This window comes from Corvus kubaryi, unplaced genomic scaffold (genome assembly GCF_017639235.1).
Source record: "Corvus kubaryi isolate FWS band 111438036 unplaced genomic scaffold, C.kubaryi_AGA036_p1.0 37396, whole genome shotgun sequence".
Classification (NCBI taxonomy): Eukaryota; Metazoa; Chordata; class Aves; order Passeriformes; family Corvidae; genus Corvus; species Corvus kubaryi.
The window spans coordinates 30,513,325-30,538,707 of NW_024581135.1; the positions used below are offsets into that span (position 1 = coordinate 30,513,325).

General features: G+C 40.5%; 1 protein-coding gene across 5 annotated transcripts in view; it reads right to left on the bottom strand.

Moving 5' to 3' along the window:
- MFSD6 (major facilitator superfamily domain containing 6) overlaps window positions 1–25,383 on the bottom strand; it is a 44,062-nt gene that overhangs the window by 2,374 nt on the left and 16,305 nt on the right. The window contains exons 1-6 of one of the 5 annotated variants that reach the window (XM_042040699.1): window positions 25,080–25,103; window positions 15,732–17,325; window positions 10,557–10,654; window positions 4,908–5,069; window positions 4,240–4,338; window positions 2,188–2,468 (exon numbers count right to left, since the gene is read on the bottom strand). In XM_042040699.1, coding sequence (XP_041896633.1) covers window positions 2,188–2,468; window positions 4,240–4,338; window positions 4,908–5,069; window positions 10,557–10,654; window positions 15,732–17,272 — 2,181 coding nt within the window. In that variant the 5' untranslated portion in view covers window positions 17,273–17,325; window positions 25,080–25,103. Of the gene's footprint in view, window positions 1–28; window positions 81–2,187; window positions 2,469–4,239; window positions 4,339–4,907; window positions 5,070–10,556; window positions 10,655–15,731; window positions 17,326–25,079; window positions 25,104–25,383 lie in introns of those variants that run through there. The other 4 variants (XM_042040700.1, XM_042040701.1, XM_042040702.1 and 1 more) reach the window with 4 other exon arrangements.

Genomic DNA, 25,383 nt, shown 5'->3' on the forward strand with positions numbered 1-25,383 from the left:
CACTAATAGCAAACAGACAGCAGCTTACCTTCCATCTCTTTTCCTAACTGCACTTTCCCAAGAAGCATGCAAAAAACAAACTTGTTGTGTTTCAAGGGGAAAAAAACAATTAACTGGACTTCAAAGCGTTTAGACAAGATAATTCTTTTGACTAAGCAAGTCCATAACTTTTTTTTTTCACTTAAATACACTTTTTTCCCCCCACTTAAATGCTTCTTAAATACCATTTTTCTCAATTGATCCCTCCCTCCCCAAGATACTGCTCAGACTTCCTGACTGGCAGGATTTTTGCTGTACTGATGTACAAATCCATCCAATCTTCTCAAACAAGCCTTACCAGGGAACATAAGAGCACATTTAAACACCAGTTACATTCCCAGGGCTGAAATGGCAAACCTGCACACTAACACATTTCATTAGAAGGTGATGCGCTGCCTTTGATTTTTTGTTTTGCATTGAAGCACAGAGAATAAGGCTAGTATGTGTATAAGCAAGCAGAAGCAAAACTGATCCAAAATCTTTATGAAATAAGAAGGAATAATTTTTGTCACTAATTCTCTGTGCACCAACCCTCCTTCCAAATGATCTGTTTTCATTTTAAGGAAGCTATTTAATATATTTAGTAAGAGACCTGGACACCCTTTTCTAGTTTCAGTATTTTAATATCATCAGCCTAAAGTAAATGACCAAGCACAAAATCTGAAATATTTTGGAACAAGTTTGTCCTCTTGGAGCACTGAAACAGGGATGAGAAATTCTGGAGAATACACATGTTGAAGAAAATGATACAATGAGGTGCATTGAATTTTGGCACATCAAAAATAAGTACTTTTAGATCAGCACTGTATTTTTACAGGAAGAAAGACATAATGAAGAGACCATATGCCATAGAGAACAGGCACAAAAGCCCTTCTGGCCACTTCACAGTGCTCAGGGAAGCAGCTGGGTTGTGTCCAACAGTGTTGGACAAGCCACTCTCAGACACCACACACCTACCAAACATTATTTTATTGCCATGTTCATTGCCTGAGTTCTGTATAACTTTTTTTCTCTGATTTAACAGAGGCAGCTTAACCAAGACCCTGAGGGCATTTGCAGCGGGAAACTGAGCAGTTTGTTTGGAGACATTACTTTGATGTCAGAGACCTTGTGATATCTTCAGCTCACATTCTCTGTCTCTGGAAAAGTCAAAACCAAACAAAAACCCCAACCAATCTAAAGCACGCCTGTAACACATTTCCAAGAATAAAGTCAAGTAAGAAAGGCAGGTGACCAGGTGAAATTCCTACACACTGCTCTGCTGATTCACATTCATATCCCAAATTACCCATTGCTAAAGACAGCACTTGAGGAAAAAGCATTTCTGTGTTTACGCCTACTGGGTGCAAGAAGGAACCTCACCCACTCCTTCCAGACAGGTAAACACAGCAGCTGAGACTGACCGTGCTGCTCTAAACCCTGACTGACAGCACTTCCTTACTGGGCTTAGCAGCGTGCTCCAGCTCCAGTCTGAAAGACATGGCCAGAGCATTTCAAGTTCAAGATCCAAGCCCATCCAACCACTGAGGAAGCTATTACAAGCTGTTCTGGGGGGAGACTGAACAGAAGGGGAATGGTGCACAGTAAGCACCAGCCACCAGTATTTTAAGTCCCGGGATGGCTCTTATCTGGTGTAACTAGGTGAAAAAGAGATTAACTTCATTTGAAAAGAAGGCTCTGTATCCAATCAGTAGCTGTCTGGCACACAGCAACCATGCAGATGTCTGACAGCATCATCTAAGGAAGCAAAACTAAATAAAAATAATCTTACAGTCTGTTAAGCAGCTGTGCATCTTCATGTTCAATTATCACCTTGTAAATTTTGCAAAATGCATAACCTGCACATTCCAACTAATATGAAAAGAAATGTAAACAAATATATCCAAATCCATAAAACAGAGTCCCTTTCCATGTGTCTTCTTCTCCTACCATCTTCAGGAAGACAGTACTTGCAAAACTAGTTATTCCTGCTGCATTATACATAGAAAACAACTCTACTTCATGCAGTATTTCAACTACTGTGTCACAAGTCCACCTTTATTACAAGCTGATAGAAAATACCTGCCAGGTACTAACAGATCTACAGAGCTATAAAGGTTTTCAAGCAGCTAAAATTACCTAAGAACTTCCTGAACATTAGAAGATTACCTGTAAAGGCTGATTCTCAGGAGCTGGATTGGTTTTGGATAGTTTAACCATCTCTTTTATCTGGTAGACAGCATAAGCTAAGGTGACCCAAGGAGAAGAACTGATGCCCCATGCAGGCCTGTTCACATCCTCTTGCTCTTCTTGGTGTTTAGTTTTCTTTGGAGGGAGTCTGGGCTCAGTCCGAGGCATGATATCTTCCGACTGCTGTTGTACAAGGTCAATAGTTGCTATGGGAACAGGACTGGAAGGCACTGGAATCCTTTCTGCCAGCATTGTCTTTTCTGAAGTTCAAAACAAAATAATCACTGGCAAAGCCAACAAGCTTAAAAAATAAAACCTGAAGCAGACAATGAGCATGAAGTGCTTCTTGCTTTCACACTATGGTTATCACTGCCCTGAAAGCAGAACACTGGCACGAACAGCCAGGAGCCAGACACAGCACAGTCTGGTTAGGGAAACGTGGCTGGTGCCTGACAAGCACGGCTTGCTGTGCCACTGCACAAGGGCTGAGGAGTATGAAAAACTCCAGCTGTTCCCAACAGTTACTGTGGAGTTATGCAGTTAGTGAGACGAGAATTAAGGATAGTGACACACTGGAAGACACAAAGTATCTGTCAAAGAGTTTCAGGTAAAGGAAGAAATCCTCCCATGAGACCTCTACATATCTTAGGTCTTCCAATAAACTGTAATAGTTTTCATAGCTATCTTGAAATGTCATCCATAAAATGACTGCCAAGACCCAACCCAATGTGCTTTACAATCCTGAAGAGCCAGAGTATTTATACAAAAAATAATTAAACAGATTTTTAGTAGCTGGGCGATATTTTCAGTACTAGCTGTGTGCTCTCTGTAAAAAACACATTCTGTAAACTTTGAAAAAATTTTTTTTCCAAAGAAAATATTTTACAGATTAAAAAATATCTTTTTTTTCAAAATTGTAAAATCACATTTGGTTTACAAACTCCTAGATAGTACTGGATATTTTAAGCAAGGGAGTGAAGAAATGAAGAGACTACCCCTGCACACACTTGACCACATGCTTCATTTTACTCATCCCACTGGTCTGCTTGAAAGCAGCCTAATTACTGTCATGCTTAAAATTAACATACACACTGTTAAAATGGGTAGTATGTATTAAATGAAAACAAAAGACAGAAACAAAGAGAATAAGGACACTTTGAACAAACTGGCCTTTTGTAGATTCCCATGTAATTAACTAGATGCTGATGGGAAACTGAAGCAGCAAATATCCTTTTCATCTTTCCATTTTTTGCCATTATCATTTGAATACAGGTGAAGAAAATACAAGCAAAATATATATTTGAAAACTTCAGTACAGGCAACTTGGTAACTACTTAATTTCATATTCCAGTTAAAGAAAACTAACTTTCATTTCATACTCAAAGCTCATATTGGGAAGTATTTGGGTAAAAAGCAGCTCAAAAATTCATGACTTTTCACACTTTGCCAGAGTTTGTCTTTGTAAGAATTAGATTTGTGGCAAACCTCTAAGTTTGTTCCAAGTATTTAATTTCTGGTTAGCCTTTATATTGATAAAAGTAGAGATTAAAAAGTTCAAGTTCCACAGAGAGGCGATATCTCAGGTTTAAAAAAAAAATCTATGAAGTTTTGTGTCCTCTGAAGCCATCTCTACAATTTCTAGCAGGTGGCTTTGACTAGTAGAACATGAGAGCACGAAGTGGGATCAAGGTGACCTTAAAGAATTGATGCAACTGACATGACTCACTACAGCTCTTAAGACTAACCTAAGGGATTCTCAGAACTGAGAGGACATACAGGCAGCAAAATATATCATGCTTTCCTTCTATGGACCTTCAAGAACTCAGTGCTACCCTTCTTACAGCAGCAGCAGCATACTGCTTAAATGTCTTCATTGTTCAGGACAAAAACTTCCCTCTTGAAAACAAACTGCTTTGTCAAAATCCAAGTCAAGACACCAAACATACAAAATTAAAGCTGCCAGAGCAGCTACAGAGAGATCTTTTTTCACTACTTCTAATTCTGTAGTGTCTTTGTGACACGAACATTTACCTTCTTCTTCATCAGGAACCAGCATCCACTGGATCAGTGCAAACAGAAGCAGAATCACTAAACAAGCCATCCCTATTCCTCTGAATGTGGCAGCAGGACCTGTAATGAGATTTTTTTTTTCTAAACTGAGAACCTACTTACTTAATAAAATAAAATGAGTCAGCATTATGTGCTTCTTGGCTATATATTGCCCATGCAGACTCTTATTAGCTTGTTTCATTACATTTTCCTCCCCCATCACTTCTTCAACAGGCTTTGCAAAGGATTTTTAAGCAAGTAATTAGATTCTCATTTGTTCATCGAGAGGCTTTATAGTATCAACCTATTCTCTCACAAAGGATTCATTCATCTTACTTACAGATCAGGTCGGGTATTCAACACAATACTGAAAATATCTAGGCGTAACATATTTAATCAATCTGGAACACTGACAGAACAAAGCCATGAGCAATTTGGTCTGAATGTAGTGCTGACCTTGCTTTGATCACAGGCCTGGACTGGAGATCTCAGGGCCCTCCCCAACATGAGCAGTTCTATGATTCTGTGATCCATACAAAGTGTATTACTCTAATGTATAACAACACCTACAGCACAAATAAGTTTAAAGCCAACAATTCAGTAAAACCAGAATAAATAAAAATGAAATTTTCAATAAGATTTTTCCTTACCGAAGTAATTGACCAAAACCCCTCCAACCATGGCTCCACATCCCCTGCCCAGCCCCAAGTGGAGACCTTGCAGTATTCCCTGTGCCGACGTTCTCAGCTCCGGAGGCACTGCCGCGCTGAGGTACGAGATGCAGGCTGCCCAGATAGCCGCATGCGTGACACCTGGAGAAATGAAACATCATCAGGAGCACCAGGGCCACGGGTACCAGCACAACATCTGAGCAACTGCACTCACCAGCTGGAGCACATGGAGAAAAACCAACAAAATCCCTCCAGTGACAAATGTCTGCAGAGTACAAATCAGTTTTTGGTAATGTGATACTGGCAACCAAGCCACACGGAGACAGCACAACTCCTTCTGCAGAGCCTGTCAAAAGCTCTTTCTCCCTCTAAAATGACTTCACTCCTCTTCTTGAGATACAGTCCCTAGGGAGACAAGTCTCTCTGCCAAATTCCTTGTGCCTTCAGAAGAGACCCAGGGCCTTTGGTATACAGTCCCAATTTTACAAGCTGCAGGCAATTAAACCATTGATGTCTCTCAGCAGTCTCCTTACTGCCACAGTGAAGGCAGCACAAAGGTCATAAAATCCAAACGGTATCAGAGATATCCATGCCCTTCTCACTCCCCCCAAAAACCCAGCACCTCCCAGCAAACTCCTTTCTGAACTCAACACCAACACACTCTGCATTTGGGCATGGAATGGTCCAGATGGGAACAGCACACAAGCTCCTCAGGGTAAACCAAAGATGTCACTTTCCATGGCTGCTGTTGAGAGGCAGAGTCAGCGTGCCTCCCTCCTGCTGTGGCTGCATCCTGCCCTGTGCCTGCTATGCATGCATCCTGAGTGGGCACTGCCACCGCTTCGCTCACTCCTGCAGCAGCCGTCCTCACTGCCATCAACCACGGCCCCGCGGCAGCCCCAGCCCTCACTGCCATCAACCACGGCCCCGCGGCAGCCCCAGCCCTCACTGCCATCAACCACGGCCCCGCGGCAGCCCCAGCCCTCACTGCCATCAACCACGGCCCCGCGGCAGCCCCAGCCCCCAGCAGAGATCTTGCAAGTGTCTATCTGGCACGTGCCCGGCAGATTCAGGGCTGGGAACACTTTTTCCTCCCCCAGGAGAGCTAAGGGAAGGCCAGCGCAGCTCCCTCAGTGTGGGAGACTGGCTGCAGGTGGAGCCCTCGCCTTGGAGCACCTGCCTGAGCGCGTGTGTGGAGTGCGGAAGAACGGGACAGGAAAAGGCAGGATTGTGGAGAAGTTAGAAAAACAAAACAGTTTCGTAGTTCATCACACATTAAATAAGCCTGAACTATTTTGCCACCCTCAGACTGAGTGGGAATATTTTTTCCTTATTTCAGAGGTATTAAAAATAGTCATCACAGTTTACCCATGCCTGAGCTCTACTGCCTCAGTTTTAAACAAATATTGGCACAATTGATGATTCCGTCAACATGTTTCTGTCCTCTACACTTGACTTAGTAATGAACAGCTGGACAATAAATGCTTAGGCATTTAGGCTGAAGACTCCTAAGAGCAAGAAAACACACTTTCATAACATAGGGAACAATTTGGATTTTGCTTAGATAAAATGATAAATAGCACTATATGAAATTGATATAGTGCAGGTATACACATTAGATGTCCACCAGGCTGTAAAGGTCAAATTCATTCCAAATCAACCCCAAAATTCCTCAAACTCTGGGTATTATACATATATATGTGTATATATCTCTATAAGTTTTGGTAATAGTAGATCAGTGTGTTGAAAAACAAAATGCTTGCACTAAAATGAGTCTGTATTACCTTACCATTTATATTTCCAGGTTTTAAAACTCACAGATTTTCTAATGAAAAAGCTTAAGAGCTTTAAAACTCATTAAGTCTCTACTCTTTTTAATGTAGATTCATGGATGCATTGCAATTAGCAACCAAGAACTGTCCCAATAATAAAGCAGAGCTAATTTAAAATAGGTAAAGTGGTTTTGGTTTAGAAAGTATATCAATTAACATAAAACATGCAGTTTTATCAGCTATTAGGAGTGAGTCAATTTTTAAAGCCAGGCAAATAAAAAACACATTAGAAATTATTTGAACTGTGAAGCACAATACCACTGAGTTTGTTTAAATACAAAACGCCATAACTTAACCAACAGGTTCTTGGATGTTTTCATCTTTACCAGTGAAAGTCCCACCAGAACACAGTGTTCCTGGTTTCTCTGAAAACAAATCCATACTTTTAAATCAGCTCAATACACTTGCATTTAAAGGCACAACCTTTTTATTTTAGTATGTGTACATTATTAATGTGATTCTTTTTATAATTATTTATACAATAGTGACTATTTGGAACAGTTTTTACCACAACTTGCATATGAAGTCTGGTCTGGATTACTGTTACTGCTAACCACAATTCTTTTTAAAAGAAGTTGCTCACTATATATATTGTGACATTATATGCTAAAACCACTAACCACCATTTCATCATCTGTACTACAGTTCCAACAAGTGCAGCAACCCTAGAGTGATGCTTGTAATTTTAGTAAATTTAGGATAACTTATATGTAAACCATGACCTGAAGATTTGGGGATCCAAATTTATTTCAAGAGAAAAATGTATCATAATTATTGTCAGCTAAAGGCCAAACTCTTTGCTCTCTAGACATAAAACTGGGCTGCTGGAACATCAGTAGGAGTCACTTCCTAGAATAGGACTTGTTTTGGAGTTTGTTGAGTAACTGCCAAGTGAAAACAGCTCATTTTCAGGTTAACAATATAGTTTTGTAATTTAGAAAAATTCCTGTCATGTAAATTGGTGAGCTAGCATAGCTGTTACCAGAGAATCTGGACCACTGCCCTGGAACAATAAATTACAGCTAACTAGCATAGCAAAACTTCATCTGGTAAGTGCCAACTGAACAAGATTACTTGTGTGCCCACATACTGATGACACAGATATATATACTTTACAAGGATGTCTTGAAATCTTCAGTTATTAAAGATTCAGCCTTAAGCTCTTATTTTCATACAATGCCTGTGCAAGTCAATACAGCATAGTGGTAGAAAACTTTAAATTGAGAAGTGAGTTTAAATCTCCTCATTTACTCCTTTGAGAGTGCAACGCAATGCGAGTTGTCCTCACCCCAGCTACAAACAGCAGCTGGAACACAGCATGGTTCTTATTACAATCAATAGATGGAAGTCTGCACAGTCATCTTCCAGAAATGTCTCCATGCCCTTCAGCACAGCACATGGGGATAATCCTGCTTGTACTGCAGAAACATATTAAATAGAAAAATACATTTTTCACAAAAGGCAACTGAAACTTTTGTTAGCCTTAAAACCCCTCGAGCTGATGGAACTCGAGTTTAAATAGAATTTGACAGCTTCCTGGAAAAGAGTTATGTACAAATAGAACAAGGACTTCACCGAGGGCTTTTGAAGACCCCTCAACTTGATGGCCCACATGGAGCCCACATGTTCTACACAATATACTTTTTTTTGGTTTTCAATACTTCTAATCCTTACACAGGGAAAGCAGCTACAACTCTTGTTTCCCTCTGTCAATGAGCTCACTTAAAAACAAGAGCTTCCACCTCACCAAATTTCATTAAGGTGTCACTTCTTACTGCCACTGACAATTCAGTAGTTACGTAGGAGAGAAAGCAGAGCCCAAAGAAACAGGACTTGGAACTGCTGCAGAAAAAATAACAACTCTAGAAGAGATGAAAACTGGTAAGAGCAGGAAGGGAAATGAATAAAGAAGGAGGGAAAGTCAACAGTACTTCTAAAAAGGTAACCTTGATCCCTCATTTGGAAGACTGAATGAGATGACTGGAATCCCACAAATGCAGTGGCAGTCGTTAGAAACACACGGGGCACCCATGGACTTCAGGGGCCAACAAGGGACATCTGATGCAGGCTGAAAAGAGCACAAAGAGCACAGAGACCTGGGGGCTGGGCAGGGGGAGTTGTGTGTGGGTTTGGTTTGGTTTTAGCTTTCTCATTTGCTGGCTATAAATACCTGTAAATAGCCAGATCAACCAAGGAGCCCATGATTCAACAGTGGCTAAATATGGTAACAACTGGCAGATACATTTATGACAAAGTATTATTTTGAAGGTCCTTAATTTTTTCTTCAAATATCAATTACTCAGGATTGTGCCACACAAAAACCCCCACCAAAACCACTCCCTCACAGCCTTGCTGCATGTAAAGGCAAACCTACATATTGTGCAACTCATTGAAATTTCAGCAGAATAAAAACCACATTCAAAATACAAGAAACTTATTTTTCAGCCATGACTTACAGGATACTTCCGGGCACAAACTTATGGCTGTATTGGTGAAACCACAAGGTTTTTTTCCTATATTTTGATATGGGCTATCTTTAAAACAGGACTACCTAAAAGGCAACATCCAAAGCTTTGTATTCATCATTTGTTTTCCCTAGATGTTTAAGCAGGCAAGAGTATAACACATTCTTCAGGTTCTTTCTAACGTTTTCCTATTTTAACACATGGTATGAACAATGAAGTATCAATTCAATAGTTGTGGTTTGGGGGCTTTTTAATAACAAAATTCAGAAGCTTGCTGTGGTGGCAGTTACAACATGATAAACTGTTTTTGTTAGCTGGGAGGGTAAGGAGCCAGGACACAAATGAACCTCTCTCTGTCTGTATGTAGAGATCCACACAGCACTCTCTAATAGCATTTTGTAACTCGAAGTCTAGCTTACAAAGACTTCTGTAAATATAGTAAAAAAATTTAATTTAAATTCAAGTTATGCTGCACACAGAAAACTTCTAAGTATAATCTGTGGAAAAATGTCTAAATATTACTGTATAAAACCAAAATATTGGCTTTAAAAAGATGGTCAAAAATGGTATTCTTCAAATACTGAAAAATAGAAAGTAAAATAGTTCCACTTTTTCATGGTTTTGAGAAGTGGTACTCACCACAAAGACACAAAAAAAGGTCATAAAAACTAAGTTAGAACAATGTATTCTTTAGCATTGCAATGACGGTCTTACAGACTTCTACAACAGGATTTGAAAACAGGACTCAAGTTACTTGTCAATAGACATATCTCTGTCCTTGTAAATAAGTTTGTGAAAGGGCATGTATCTTAAAGAAGTTCCATTAGCATTGAGAGAAATTCTGCTCTAGCTATTAAAACAAAAATTCTGTAATCTAAAAATACTGATCAAACTGAAAAACTGAAATATTTCAACAGACCAAATGACCCAGACTATGCTTGGAGGTTTTTTGCAGCATCCTTTCAAGGACTGCAACCTCTTGCGTTTAATGAAGTTCACATTTATCACCAAACAGGATTTGCAGTAGGTGTGTACCCAGCTCATGCTTCTGTCTCTTTGTTTATTTAATGGGTGTGTTGTTCTAGCACAGTTCTGTTTGAATAAACAGAGAACTATGCACAATCAAGTGCACACCCACCCTTTTGATGTCAAATCTTTCCCAGGACAAACAGTAATGGTTTATGTGTTTTATGAACCTGCATCTTCTGGGGTATTTGTGGTCAAAAAACTAGAGAAATACCAGATTTTTAATTTAACCATAGCTCACTTGAAAACAAGATAAATTGAAGCAGCTGATCTTATGCTGTAAGGTCATTACTGCTCTGTCTTACCTTGAAGCACTTCCATCGGAAGAACAGTCCAGGCGTTTTCCAGATACGAGATGTAGATGTATCGTGCTGTATTACAGGCAAGACCAATATACAGCACTCTAAAGGAAATAAAGAAAGGAGAAGTCAGGATAGTTTGCACTTTCCCTTTCTGGCATGTTATAATATAGCTTACTGATTTAGAAGTTATTTGCATGCATACAGTTTGCCAGTCTAAAGCAGCACTTGCTCAACACAAAATATATCCTTTAAGTCCTACACCCAAACATAACTCTTGCCCATTCAACACATTTGAAATCCTAATAGGAAAAAAAAAATCAAAGAGACAGCAAACCCACTGAGCTTTTAACTAAGCTCTGTAGTTCTATGCCACACTCTACACAGGACTGTGTTTCAGAGAGATAATTTCTAAGTGCATTCAACATTTTTTCCAAACCTTCTTTTCTAATCATCCAGAGATTCATTCTGCCATTTCAGTGAAAGCCTGGAGCAGGTTTGTATTAAAGGAATTAATTTAAACCCAATTAATATAAGTTTATAGTCCCAGTATCTGCAAACTGCTCAGAACTACTCTAAAACACATCCCACAGAAGCAATATGGTTTATAACAACATGCCTCAGGATAAAACTTAGCCATCCTGTTGAAAAGCAGCAGATGCTGCATCTCAGAATTTAGAGAAAAAAAAGCGCTTACAACAGTTTTTAAACAATGAGATACAAAGACTATTTGTGAACTGCATTTCCCATTGCACATTTAACCTGTTGACTCTTCCCTTCCAGTTTTTAGATTTAGCATAGCTTCTCCCTGGGGTGCTCATTCATCCAGCTATCTTTCTCTTATTTTTAGATGGATCTTGGGAAACAAAGACTTAATTGAAAACATGTTTACAGCTTGAGAAAGGGGGCTATTGCAACCTTTAAAGATTTTTTTCAGGGACAAGGATAATTTATTGTCCAAATAGGACTTGTTGGTTGAACCCTGGTTTGGCATAAGAGAAATAAATGCAATTGATAATGAAGGTGAAGCACCGACCCTGTGAAAGAGCTCGTTATTCTTTGTGCTGCTTTTTCAGTTAGTTTTTCTACAAATGCACACCAAGATTTAATTAAATGGTACAGAGTAACTGGAAAATCTAGAGTGAGACACCATCATAAAAACGCAGCATCTTGTTAACATCTGAGGTCTCCAAATACACATGCTGACAGTGAAAAATCCAGTAGCATACTTTTCATCATGTCAGTGGTATCAAAAAAGACCTGTGCATTTCACAACAACAAGAATTTACTTTCAACAAGTAGGGTAAGCTGGCAGGAAGTCATCCCCTCTCAGTCATACATCAAACCAAGCTTCCAGATACATGTGGGGTCCATGAATAGCTAGCTGGTTGAAGCTGCCTTTAGGCAACACAAGCCCAAGCATTCATGGAAGAAAACACGGGAAGCCATGAAAAACTTCACTGTTATACAGTAATGAGAACAAACTTGTTCTTTGTGCTGTGAATCATAAATTTAATCTCATCCTTTAATTAATGCCTTCTGTTCCAAACAAATAACTTGGTTCCTTTCCTAGCCACAACTTAATGCAGTTCTTATGTACAGCCGCATTTCTGAAATGTATTGGGACACACTGGCCACAAAAGGTAACCAAACTCACAAGGTCTGCAGGCTCCTGTCTTCATTCCCCTACTAGAAAGGCCCAGGGTGATGCACACTCTTGGGAACACAAAGGAATTGTCTCACCATGTACACTTGTTTTTCCTCAGCAGCAGTACAAATGCACCTCTCTATTTAGGATGACTTCTAGACAGCTTAATTTCACTTTTGTCTAGCAAAAACTTTGTCTGTTCACCAAGAACTTTCTTCCCACCTCATCTGTTCCCTAGCACAGTCAGACCAAAGATGCGACTTCCTCCTGCTTCAGAGTTTTTCCATCATCACTAACCACTCACCTACCTGTATTTTTCCAACACGTTACATTCGCAGAAAGACTTAGATTCAGGGTTTAAGAGCAGCAATTTAGTCAGGTTCTACCTCTTAATTTGTTAGAATATATATACAGAATTTTAGGTAAATTACAGTTTATGAAGATCTCTATAAATATGGTTCTGGAGAGGAACGTCACACAAGAACTTCTCTGTATTTACAGCGTCTTTTCAAAAATGCATTTATAATAATCACTTAGGCTCCTTATCAGACCTAAATGGAAAATGTAAACAGATGTTCCTTTTGAACCCTATATGCAGTACCCACAGAGATACCATATTCAATTCACAGGTTAAACATTTAAAACATTGAATCTATATTTGTGTCAAGGAGTCTAAGCTGTTTACAGCCATGACTGCCAGTCTCTGCTTCCCATAAAAACTCACATGCTGGAACTGTGGTCAGACAAACACATTGAAGCTTAACCTCAAGTAGGAAGTTATTTTCAGGGCTTGACATCATCCTAAGCCACTGGCAGTTTTGAATGCTTCGACACCAGGTGCCATTCAACAATGGGGTCTAAATATTTCATAACCAGTTTTGTACACTTTTTTGTCACAGTATCATAGAATGGTATGGGTTGGAAGGGACCTTAAAGATGGAGTAGTTCCAACCCCTCTGCCATAGGCAGGGACACCATTCACTAGACCAGGTTGTTCCAAGCCCCATCCAGCCTGGTCTTGAACACTTCTAGGTATGGGGCACCCACAGCTTCTCTGGGCGACCCATGCCAGGGTCTCACCACCCTCACAGTAAAGAGTTTCATCCCAATATCCTCTCAAAGAAACACTAGAAGCATGTACTACATAGGCACACATGCAGTGCACAAGTGTATGAACAGTACAGCTAATAAAGTCAGAAATTGGGCATTTTTTTCAGCACATATTTAACACAGTCATGCTTAAAATGCTTGGACAGTAATTTGAGTATTAGTTAAAAAAACTGTGAAAACAGAATAGGTTCAAACTGTTGTAAGGGTTTTATATGCCACCACATAAAATGGTAGAAACAGAAAGATTTGTAAGACTTGAAAAGGGAAACTGAGCTTCTGTCTGATAAGGTGTAAAGCCTGTTTTCTTGTAGTTCTACAAGGACATTCAACGGCATTTTTTCCTGCTACTGTGACAATGCATGCAATTCTGGTACTCATACCTGTCTTCAAACACTCAGCACAGGAAAGAGAGACTGAATGATAAATGTTCACATACTGCAGAAACAATGTCTACAACATCTGGAAGTCCAACAACTCAGAAGACAGGAATTTTGAGCTATTAAAAAAATAGATAAAATATCAATGCCAAATGCTTCTGGCTAAGACTGTTTTAAGGATATGGAGTTGGAGGCTATTGGCTCTTATTAATAGGAAAGTTAGTATCTGCACTAGAAGGCAGCAGACAACACATATACAGAACTGTCAAAGAAGATGAGTTATGAACTCCTATCCATTTTTTTTGAAAAAAAAAGAAAAAAGCTTGCCTCCTCTCAAACACACCATGCATTATACAAAGTTCAGAAAGTACAAGGTGGCAGGCAGCCAGGAGGAGTCACCTCAGACTGTGATGACTAAATACAAGTAAGCATTAGATAACATTAAAATATGACTAATGTGCATTTCCCAGGTGTAGATATGCAGAATGCTGTTTCATAGCAAATAGGGACTGGTGTTTAAACAATTTAATAATCTTGCTCCAATCTTGTCTTCACAGGCTTAACAGTGCCAAGAAAAAAAAAAAAAGAGTTAATCCCATACATCATCCTTCTTTTTGCTCCGCAATGCTTCCATCCCTTCTATTTCATCTTATTCACAATCCTATCACTATTTTGATTTCCATTCTTCCTTTAGTTGAAGTCTAAGCCCGAATTTTGTACTATAATATACATTGAAAGAGCATACCCAAGCTATCTTTAGCTATCAAGACTGTGATCTGTTCTCACCATTCCTCCATCATCATATCCTTCCTCCAGGCTCTGCATGCAAGGTGTCATTTTCTCTTACTAATTATTGTCAAATTCAGAGATTGAGACCAACTCTAAGCAAAGAGATCCTCCTCAGTTTAAAGTAAGAAAGAACATAATCTTTTAAGTAATCTCTCAAATTATTGTGCTAAACATCTCAGATGTTTTTAGTAGAGGTCAAATGAATATTCATCCCAATAAAAGCAAAACAAAGAGCAAAACCTCAGAACAGAATACGCAAAAAGAACAGTGCAAACAGTTCAAAAATACTTACATCTCAATGACTGTATGATTATAAACTGGGCATTTTGAAAGGATATGACTCTGACAACACACAGCTCTGTGCTTTGATGCACAGAATACCTGTGTAAACATGAAAGACTCCATCTTTGCAGCTTCATCAACTCAGGTTTTCCCCTATCCTTCCTCCCCTGTGCTCTTTTTAAAGAGTAGTGAAGGGATTTAGAATATGTGGAAATTAAGTCCGTTTAGTGAATTTACTGGAAACCAATGTTCACTAACATGCTGGAAGCAGTCACTTTCACTTACACAAGGCAAAAACAACAGGACAAGCCCTGCAGCCATCTCACTCCATAGCTGACACACACTGCTGCAACTAAAGGAGGAGAGCAAGCTCCAAACTGGTAAGTGACACTGCCAGGCTGCAACCTCATTCTGCCAACACCCAGAGTCTGATTACAAGGCCATGTGCACAGGAGGTGCTCACCTCGTTTCCTCAGCTCATCTTCTCCCCTCTCAGCCTGCAGCTGACACCTTTCCAGGCTACTGTGGGGGCAACGAACTGCCCTGCAAGGGGAAGCAGGCTAAAGCAGGAGATTTGCAGAATGCTGCTACTCACAGGAAAAAAACTGAAAAACTAATGGTATTTGTATGTCAAAACAGACAACCCTTGAGTGGGTGGTAATTTGTAAAGATCTCTAACAGAGTGATTCATCAGGGAACGAGGATGTCTTCTAGAACCATCTGCAAAAGGTTATGGTGCCAGGCATAAAGCACATACTAACACGCAACTCAAATGCAAAGCAAGCATTTCAGCACATTTTCAACTCTTAAAATAACGAAATCTCCATCATGCAAGCCACATAACTGAGCAGGACTTGGAATTCAAAAAAAAAGAAAAAAAAAAAAGGATTGGCTTGAATTTCACTTCGTAGCATAAAGTTCAGCCCGAGAGTCAACATTTTTTGTATAGCTCTTTAGTGATTGCTGCCATCTTACCTGATGTGACCAACCAATTCAATTAGTTTGTGGCTGAAGAAGTAGGCAGTCAGCTCAGACACATGACTGAGCACAGAACAAACTCCAAAGAGAGTGGTGGTGCCATTCAGGTCTTCCAAGTGCCAGTACAGAAAGGTGAACACAAAGCCATATCCAAACCCCATGAACCAGGCCACGAAGAGCACAGAGCCATACTGGATACTGCACAGCAGTTTAATGAGGTCCCAAAAACTGAAAGACTGTGACTGGCTCATACTAGTGGGAGTGTTATCTGAAGATTCATTGGAGGCATTTCTGTCCACCTGTGAGACCTCCACCTCTTTTCTCTTCTCATCTTGCTTGAAGTGCGTGTAATGAAATCGAAACTGAGTGGCCACAATTAACGCCATTGTCATTAGGACACCAAAAACAATGAAAACGATCCTGTAGTTCTTGTACTCTGGAGCTTTACATCCTTGACCTTCAATGGCAACTTCTGTGTGAGTATAGTCAATGCCAATTCCCACGGAGAGCATGGCCAGCCCCCAGCCCAGAGACCCCCACATACGCTGCAATCCATACCGGTCCCTGTGTTTGCCAAGGTACTGCAGAGTTATGGTGTCCACAATGGTAACAGAGGAAGCACTGAAAAATTCTCCTATTATGACAACCAGCAGAATGAGTAGAAAGATGGCCTCTACTTCTTGTTGATCATAAACGAGCACAGCTTGGTCAGAAGGCATCGGCTTCGTGCTGATGGAAGCTGGTGTGGTACTTGGAGTTGCGTTCCCTGGTGAGGCTGGGCTAGTGGTGATGTTTCTCAAAATCAAATGGGTACTGTTTTCCAAGACAAAATCCACATCATTGCTCTGTGTAGGTAACAGGAATGTTATTTCAGGATTAGGTGTCCCTGTTGTTTCCAAAGTGACTGGACTGGAAGTGACCAGGTCTCTCCTCCCACGGACTTTCGGGGATGCAGCACTCAGTGTGGTCAGCGGAGAGGACATCGAGGCGTTTTGCGGAATTGTTGTTAAAAGGCTGCTTGCATTGGTGGGATGTGCTGCGGGAAGGCCCTTTGGTACACATCTTAAGGTGGCTGGTCTCACAAATCCAATGCCCAGGTTAAACAAAACCCAGCATAAAAGCGAGAACAGGAGGACAATCTTGCCTTTCTTGAAGCGATCTGCCACCACTCCCCAGAAGGGAGCACTGCAAAACTCAATAAAGTACCTGATACCCACCAGAAGTCCACTCTGACTGGGTGACATACCCAGCTGCTTGTAGTACACAGGCAGCAAGGGGTAGAGAGAGCCATATGCAGAATAGAAGAAAAAATAAAAGACCTTTGAAATCAGAAGATCATTGTTTATTTTGACACAGTGCTTTTCTAACCAATCCAGCTCTTCATCTGGGACAGTGGTTGTCTCTGTAGAAGGGGATTCATTATTGGGTGGCAAGTCTTGATCCTTGGAAATGCCATTGAAAGGATCAGCAAGCACATACTTTCTCTTCTGTTCTTCTTCATCATCAGTTAGAATGGCCACCTTATCATCAGCTGCCATGGTTTACCACAAGCATCCAATATATGGTAGACTCTCAAGGAATTAGGGCTACCCTGTGAACAAATAAAACATGAGGTGGTTAAGATACCACAGAGGAACAGACCTGCAATGCCAGCCATCAAGGACAAAGACAGCTTCTTTCTTATAAGTAACATCCCTGAGCAATAAACGCAGTATTCAGGGTGGGGAAGGCCATTTGTCTAGACTGGTACATGGTAGCATCAATAAAAATGTGGTTTATGACCAATTCTGTGAAGTTCTCCCAACAGCAGCTTTTATATTGTGCATTAAAACCTCTTTCATGTTTAGGACAGAGAATAATTTATATATTCAGAGTTACTGTGGCAATTAAGTGCTAGCATTTGCAAGTCTCTTCTTTCAAACTGGCTTTTCTCCCCAAGGCTAACTGCTTTATTTCCAGTATTCCCTCCTATACCAAAGGATAGCCGTGATTTTGTAATTAAGTAATGCAGCCACATATATCTGGGTTATTTTGATCATCAAAACAAATTACTATCCAAAGCCTCATGACAGCCTTCAAAAGGTTCATCAGTCTCCTCTTGAAACACGTTTTTCTAAGCCCTCCACAACTACAGCAGAAATTGACGGCAAGCTTGAGCTTCTAGGCTGAATGGGAAGAGAGGTGGGAATTAGGATGGGGCTTGAAGATCAAAATTAGGATAACAATCTCAAAGACATCAAAGTTCTGGGAGCAAAGAAACACAGGGAGAGGCCCTATGAAGGTATCTTCAAGTCAAATTCTGAAATCGAAAAAGGGTGGACTGGGAGATAACAGCACTACAGCTGCCTGTGCTTATCTTCTGCAGAAGACCCTGCAAAATTGATAAGCAACACTAAAAAATAAATTAACCACTCCTTAGACTTTGAATGACCAACCAGCTTTCACATTTAAAAACAACAACCCACTCCAATAAGCTAGGCTACCTAAGAAAAGCTTCCTGTTCAAAGAATAAAAACCAGCTCTGCCAGCAGGCTATCAGCTCAAAATCATTATTAGAAAACTATTTTTCCTCTATTGGTATCTGTAAATTTAACCTACTAAGATTAGCTCATGTTCATTGTGAGAAAGTTAAACATTTAGTATATTTCGGTTTTGTTATCCCTTTGCTGTTTGGGTTAGTATTACTATTACAAAGGAACTTTTTCAAGGACCAATATTTGAAAGGAGAACCAGAAGAACCTGAAATTTCTCTAAGAGCAGTCAATTTATGATCTGGACCTGCTCTAGGAACTTGAACAGGATGATCCTAGTGAGTTCCTTCCAACACAGGATGTTATATCATTCTATGATAAGTATTTTTTTGCAGGGCTGCACTTTATTCCAAGTAGAAGGGGACAATGAAATCAGTCTTTCATTACTCATCTGAAAGCACAGTATCATCCCCTTAAAATTAGTCATGCAACAGTATATTCAGTGCCTTTAAATTAACTAATTACAATTCATCATTTTTTAGTACTGACAATGGATTTGCAAACTGATACAAGGCTAATAAGAGAAAAGAGACTAACATTCACTAGTATGTTAAATTAATTGTTTCCTATTGATTCAACATATATATAACAGCTGACAACAAGCCACAGATATTTCTAAAAACAACAGTTCATGAAAATAATCTAAACCTTACACAGCTCAGTGATAGACAAGCCTAAAAATACCATCATTAAACTCCCAAACACTCATAAGGTTTGTGTATGCTTTTCATTTTTAAATGTCATTTCTATGGGATACTGAGGATCTCTGGTTTCAGTTAGGGAGAAAAGGCTACATACAAATCTTGGAACCTTAAATATTCATGTATTCAAGGTTAGAAGTAAATGAAAACCATGACAGCACATACACAGAGACTTAAGTTTTTTCCTTCAGTTTCTTCAGAGACAAACCGATTAAATTTAAAAAAAAGTATTTCAACTGTCAAAAGATTAGACAGTCCTAATTAAGTTGTTAGAACAGTCAAATGTGAAAGCACATTTTCTTTCTCTTACCTGTTACCATCAAAAGCCACATGAACCAAAAACCAGCAGCTGTCTAGTGAGCTCCCGCAATTTTCGGTTCAGCCAGCCACATCCACCTGACCGGTGGAAGAACTGTGGGGTTTTTGCTCATTTCTATATCCATAAAACAAGCCCTTCTAATAAGTAAATGAGATCAGTCATCATCTGTGTTATTTTCTTTATGCCTCGCCTTACTTTGACAACAAAGACTCCAGAACTTGTGCAGGGCCCCACTTATGTCAAGTGTAACTGAGCTTCCAGTATATGCTCATCTGTTAGCAGCAACTTGCTTACTTGCTGCATCAGAGCTTTACAGCATTTATTTTTGAAGAATAGATTTCCTGTTCCCCAGACATGACAAGACAGAACTCACATTTTAACCATGTGGATATTTTAGGACAACTTCTTTGTAAGCATGGCTTGAAATTATCCTGATTTAAACAAGCTTATTCCCATATTTGAGCTCTGAACCATCTGGTTTCATATAAATTATACTGAAGGCTTTCAGAGAAATTAGTATTCAATCTTTTTTAATTTAGTTTCCCTTTTCTATTGAAGTGGAATTTCAATTTCTATGTTGTATGAATAGTGAGTACATAACAAATTATGGTACTGTTAATCTTTAAACACTTCAGTTGTTGCATATTCTTCCCCCGTCCATAATTTATAACGGCCTCAGCACCCATCTTCTTCTAACACATTGCATGCAAGGATTAATCCAAAAGATCCACTCCTGCAATTCTGACTAGAACATCCTGGGTTAGAATGCTATGAAAAGTATATTCCATAATAATTTTAATAAATATTTTCCCACACTAAGAGCTTCATTGAATGTTATTAATAATACAGAATATACTCTTCAGAAATATAACAGCGTTAAGACTGGTAGGAGCCATATGGCATTCTTTATTGTTTTGATCACTAGTTTGTTTAGGAGTCAGGTCTTTGAAAGTCATATTTAGCAATGTTTTGAATTCTAAAAATAAACTACTGAACATGAGAAAATGAACAAAGTAGTATCGCTACTGAAAAAGACCTACAAAAACCCTGAACCTATGGGGCTTTCCTTCTACTGACAAAAACCCCATGCCAGTCTGGGATTGAATGTGCAGCAAACCAGACAGATGGAAAATCAATATACTTCTCAGTGATAAGAGGCTAGTTATCTACTGGTTATTTTAACCATTGCCTTCAAATACTGTATCTTCACTTAGCAAATTTTTTTTCTAATCCACAAGACAATAGGAGGACAGAAGACAAGCACAACTGGCAAATTTAAAACGAACAACGGAGAACAGGAGTAAGGGAGAAAGGTTCAGAGAGTTAACAGATGGAGTTCAGAGTGAATATAAATTTTAACTCATTTGAAGAGAACACAACATTTTGGTACAGGCCTGTTGAATGTAATCAACTCAACCAGGACAAATGAGAACAGCAGAGGGGTACCATCACTCTAAAACCAGGAGTAACAGTTTGGATCTATTTCCCCCAAACTTAGGTAAGTTCAGAAATGCACAAGAAAGCCCTAAGATGCAAACTGGAAGAAACTTCTGCAAGGATCTTGAGAAAGCCCTGCAAAGGGAAAGGGAAGAGGCATAGCAAGGGCACAGCACAGCAGCACACGCGTGTCATGAGAAAGCGCTTTGGCCCTCCAACTCACTAACGAGCTTTTATCTTGACAGAGGTTTACATTTCCAAACCACTACAGAATTCAGAACTGGGAACCAAGCCCTTGTTTCCTCACCATCCCATCACACCTGACAAGGCTACAATGGAAAAAGATCTCATTGAAACCTGAAATGCTGATTTCCCCCTGAGACCTCAGCCTGAGATCCCACCGTACCGGCTTGGGAGCGTACATCCCTCGCTCGCAGCTGCACGGGAAGCGCAGCCGACCCAGCTCTCTCACACTGGGGATTCTTCTGTGAGCTCAGGCGTACTCTGAATCTCTTTATGCACAAGTGCATGTGCTTCTCCTCAGATATAAAGAATGTACTTGTTAACCACAAGGCTCTTCTTCCTTCAAGATTTGCACAGATAGGATTTTTTTTTTGTAAGTAGAGGCTATTATTTTTTCTAAGTTTCCTGATACAGATTGCTGTCACCTGCTTTTATATCTATTCCTCCAGCAAGTCAAAAACCCACTTTCAAACCCTTACATCTAGAACATGTTTTTTATCCAGTCATCTCCTGCAAACAGCTACAACTTCCCTGCAGACTTGCACCTTTGAGCAGCTATCTTGGGAATGGAGGAAGAACCATTTGTCCCAAGAAATTCAGTGATGACAATGCAGCGGTCATTTTAATGACTGTAATGAGCCTCTTTGGCAGGTAGGTAGAAAGAGGGTATTCTACATTTAGTTAAGTATCTCCTTGGCATTCTTGCATTTTATTTCTTAAATCGATCCTCATTTAGTCTGTCTCTCCTAGTAATTAATAGGATTTCAAGATCAGAAAGGATAAAAAGCTAATCTACTCAAGACAACCTGACATTATAAGAAGTTCCTTACAAAACAAAGAAAAATAATAATAGACTATACTAAAAAGTCAGCTCTCCCCTTGGAGTCACTCTTCCCAAAACTCTGGGGTAAAAAAAACAACCAACCTGCTTTGAACTGTATCTCAGATTAAAAAAAAAAAAAAAAAAAAAAGTCAATCAAGAGATCAGACTGGGGTACCAAATCCCTAAACCTCTCAGGGAAAATACCATGGTACTCACAGCACCAGGCACTGAAACTTCATTTGCAGACTAACAGAAAGTTAGATTTGAGGTGAAATAATACTGTTGTTCTAAAATAAAGTTTAATTCAGCATAAATATTTCATTCACTAGGCTTTGAGAATTAAAGTATAATTAAGACTCACAAAGCAGAGCCTCAAATCTGGGTTTGGATGTATGTGAATGTTAAAAGACAAACCACCAAAAAAAACCCGTGACAGTTCATCAGACGACAGTGCAAATGATCAAGAGAGGCTTAACCCATTAAATACCTAACAAAATGACTCATTGTAGAAGATTTATATTTACACAGTCTCAGAAAACATACTCAAAACAGGAATGATCAATTAATCTCTCAAACAACAAGCAGCTGTAGGAACAGAGTAGGCCAGCTTGCTGTTTGCATTGTGCAGACAAATCAAAGCCAGCCAGAATGGCGTCACATTTTAGTTGACCCCTTCCAGTCTTTCACCGACTAGAAAACTCACTTTGTAGCAAATACATTGAAGTCCACATGAAATTTTCATACAAACATTTTAAAATCTGCTAATAGAGAACATATTTCTTAAAACCACTTTTTTTAAAAGTCACTAATTATTGTTTGATTGAGAACAAGTCTGTTAGAGAAGGAGACTTGAAAACTATTCGAAGGCTCACCTCACTCATCCCCCAGCTGGTGCAACTGCCATGAGTACATCCATCACACAGCACATGCACACTACCTCCCCCTGTCCCATTGATCCAAGCTACAAAACCTTCTGGTCAAAGACTTTCTGCTACCTCCAGAATGAAGCCCCGCATCCAGCAGGCCTACAAGGCATCGCTGCGAGAGCCATAAATAATAGACCATGTTTTCCATTTTCAAGCAAGTTTCATCCCTAAGGAGCAGCCTGGCGCTGTTGCCTGCATCCATGCCAGAAAGGAGGAGAATGTTATGCAAACAACTTACAGCATGACAGAGAAGTGCCTAGACTTCATTTACTTTTGCATCACGTTCCCAAGCCTCTCCCAGTTAAGCCAACCTCCAGGCAGAGCCCTTGAATGGGCTGTTCCCTGCCAAGCCATACAGAACAACTCGACAGGTTGACTCACTTGCCCCACATCATCCCCTGCTCTCTAAAGGTAAGCAGTTCCTCCTGTGAGGCCCCAGCATGAACAGCTGGCTCTGAATTTATAAAATCAGAAGTAAGTCGCATAGAGTGAATTGACTTGGTGCTGGGAGATGTACTTGTTTCAACTGTGAAGCAAGACATGAGTGTTGTAACATTAACCAACACAATTAGGGTTTTCCATGAAAGTGAAACCAACCCTGTTCTAAAACACTTAACACTTAAAATTGCTTTATTTTGTGTTGCTGATATGCACTTACTTAATGTGCTGGGCTATAGGTTTTTCTGCTTCTTGAATACAGATAAAAAAACTCTACACACCGACACATTTAGTCAATTAGATTGAGAGACAACAGTATGTCTGAAATATGTCAAGATCAGATTTATAATAGGCTTAATGCACTTTAAGATAGGTCTGAAGTTGCTACAATAGTGCTAGTATTAACATTAAAGAAAAGAACACTATGAATCCTCATCTATTAAAGAAAAACCATTAAATTCACATCCTAGGACTCCTGCTTTCCAATCTTGTTTTCCGTTTAATATGTGCAAATTAAGATGTCCAAGTAGACTGTATTTGTTAAACATGTTATTTTTAGTTGGTATCAGCCTCCAGTTTTTTTTACCAGTTTTCAATTTGTCAACTACCTCCACGGTTTACACTTGATTAATGATGGTAATTTACACATGTACCTTCAGATACAAACCAGGCAAGTGCCCAGAGCTGCAGGACTCCAGGAGCACACTGCTGCCAGGGCTGGGGAGGGACACGGGCACCCAGCTGCCCCACCAAGCCTGGCAGCAGCGGCAGTACTGGTCTGCTGTGAGACATCAAAGCCTTCCTGGCCATTCCAGCCTCTGGGACCAACTGCTGCAACTGCAGATGGACCATGTCACCAGTTCCCAATTTCCCACATTGCTATATAAACTCAGGCCCATTGTACTGTAGCTGAAGATTAAGATGAATTTTAGGCTACACTCAAGTTGTGCTCTAGAACCAGCTAAGTTAGTGATAAACCACAACTTCCTCCCATTAGTTCCTCATATTGTCAGCTTCTCCTCTCATATTCTCACTCCACCTGTTTGATTTTTTTATTAGGTCTTCTTAGGATTTTTACTGGATTTATGACTACTACCACAAATACCATCCTTAAAGGGATGATTGTTTTCTTTTCTCCTATTCCTTAGTGGGTCTTCAGAGAATACCAACAGTAAAGTACACGTCATCTTTGTCCGCTATTTCTATCCAGTGAAACAAAAAACACACACACACACACAAAAAAAAAAACCAAAACAAAACAAGCTAGAAAACTAGCATTTTGTAATCTCTTTCCTTGGACATTACTAACTAGTGGACAACAAGACCCAATGTATCTTAGTAACATAATAATGTTTGGGGCAAGTTTTTACTGAAATACTTCAGTGCTATGTTTATTCAGCTGTTCTCCTCTCCTCAAGTTTATCATTCCAAGTTTATCACTCCTCAACACTGCACTTTTCACTAACACAACATTTAAAAAGAGCCTGCTGTTAAAACTTCAGAGCTGCTGAACAGACATGGGTTTTAAACTCCATCTAACTTAGAACATCGCAGGCATCCGTAGCAGCTATGGCACCTTCACCACCGATTTCCGAAATAAGTATCTGTTCCTACGCTTGTTCCAAAAACAGAGGAGCAACCGACAACCCGCTTACTAAAACCTATGGTATTTTAAGGATGTAAGGGCTCTAGATCCTACTGACAGCCACACGTAACGCCACGCCTGGATGCTGGCGGCAGGGAGAAGTGCGGCGATGCCTGTGCAGGAGCTCCCGCGGGACACGGCCCGGCCAGCGGCCACCTCCGGGTCTAGACCCTGTCACCGGAGAGAGCAGGGGGCATTAAACGACTCGGCCGCAGCACGCTTCAACCAGGATGCTGAGCTTCAGGAGAAGCGGGCCGGCACCCCACCAACGTCAGCACCTACCAGAGCGGCCATCAGGGCTGACACAACCGCCCGGCTCCGCGGAGGCGCAGCTGACCGGCCCCGGCGCGGCAGGAAACGCCTCCGGGGAAAGGCTGCGGCGCAGGCCCACCGGCAGCATCCCGGGCGGCTGCGGGGACGAGGCCCGCCGCCCCGGTGGGAGTGCGCTGGAGCCGGTGCCGGGGCAGACACCAGGGGGGAAACAGCCTCCCCAGCCCGGTGGCTCGCAGCGGCTCGGTGCGCCACAGCCGCTCCCGGCTGCCCCGCTGGCCGATCTCCGCGGAGCGCGGGCAGGGGAGGCGGCGGC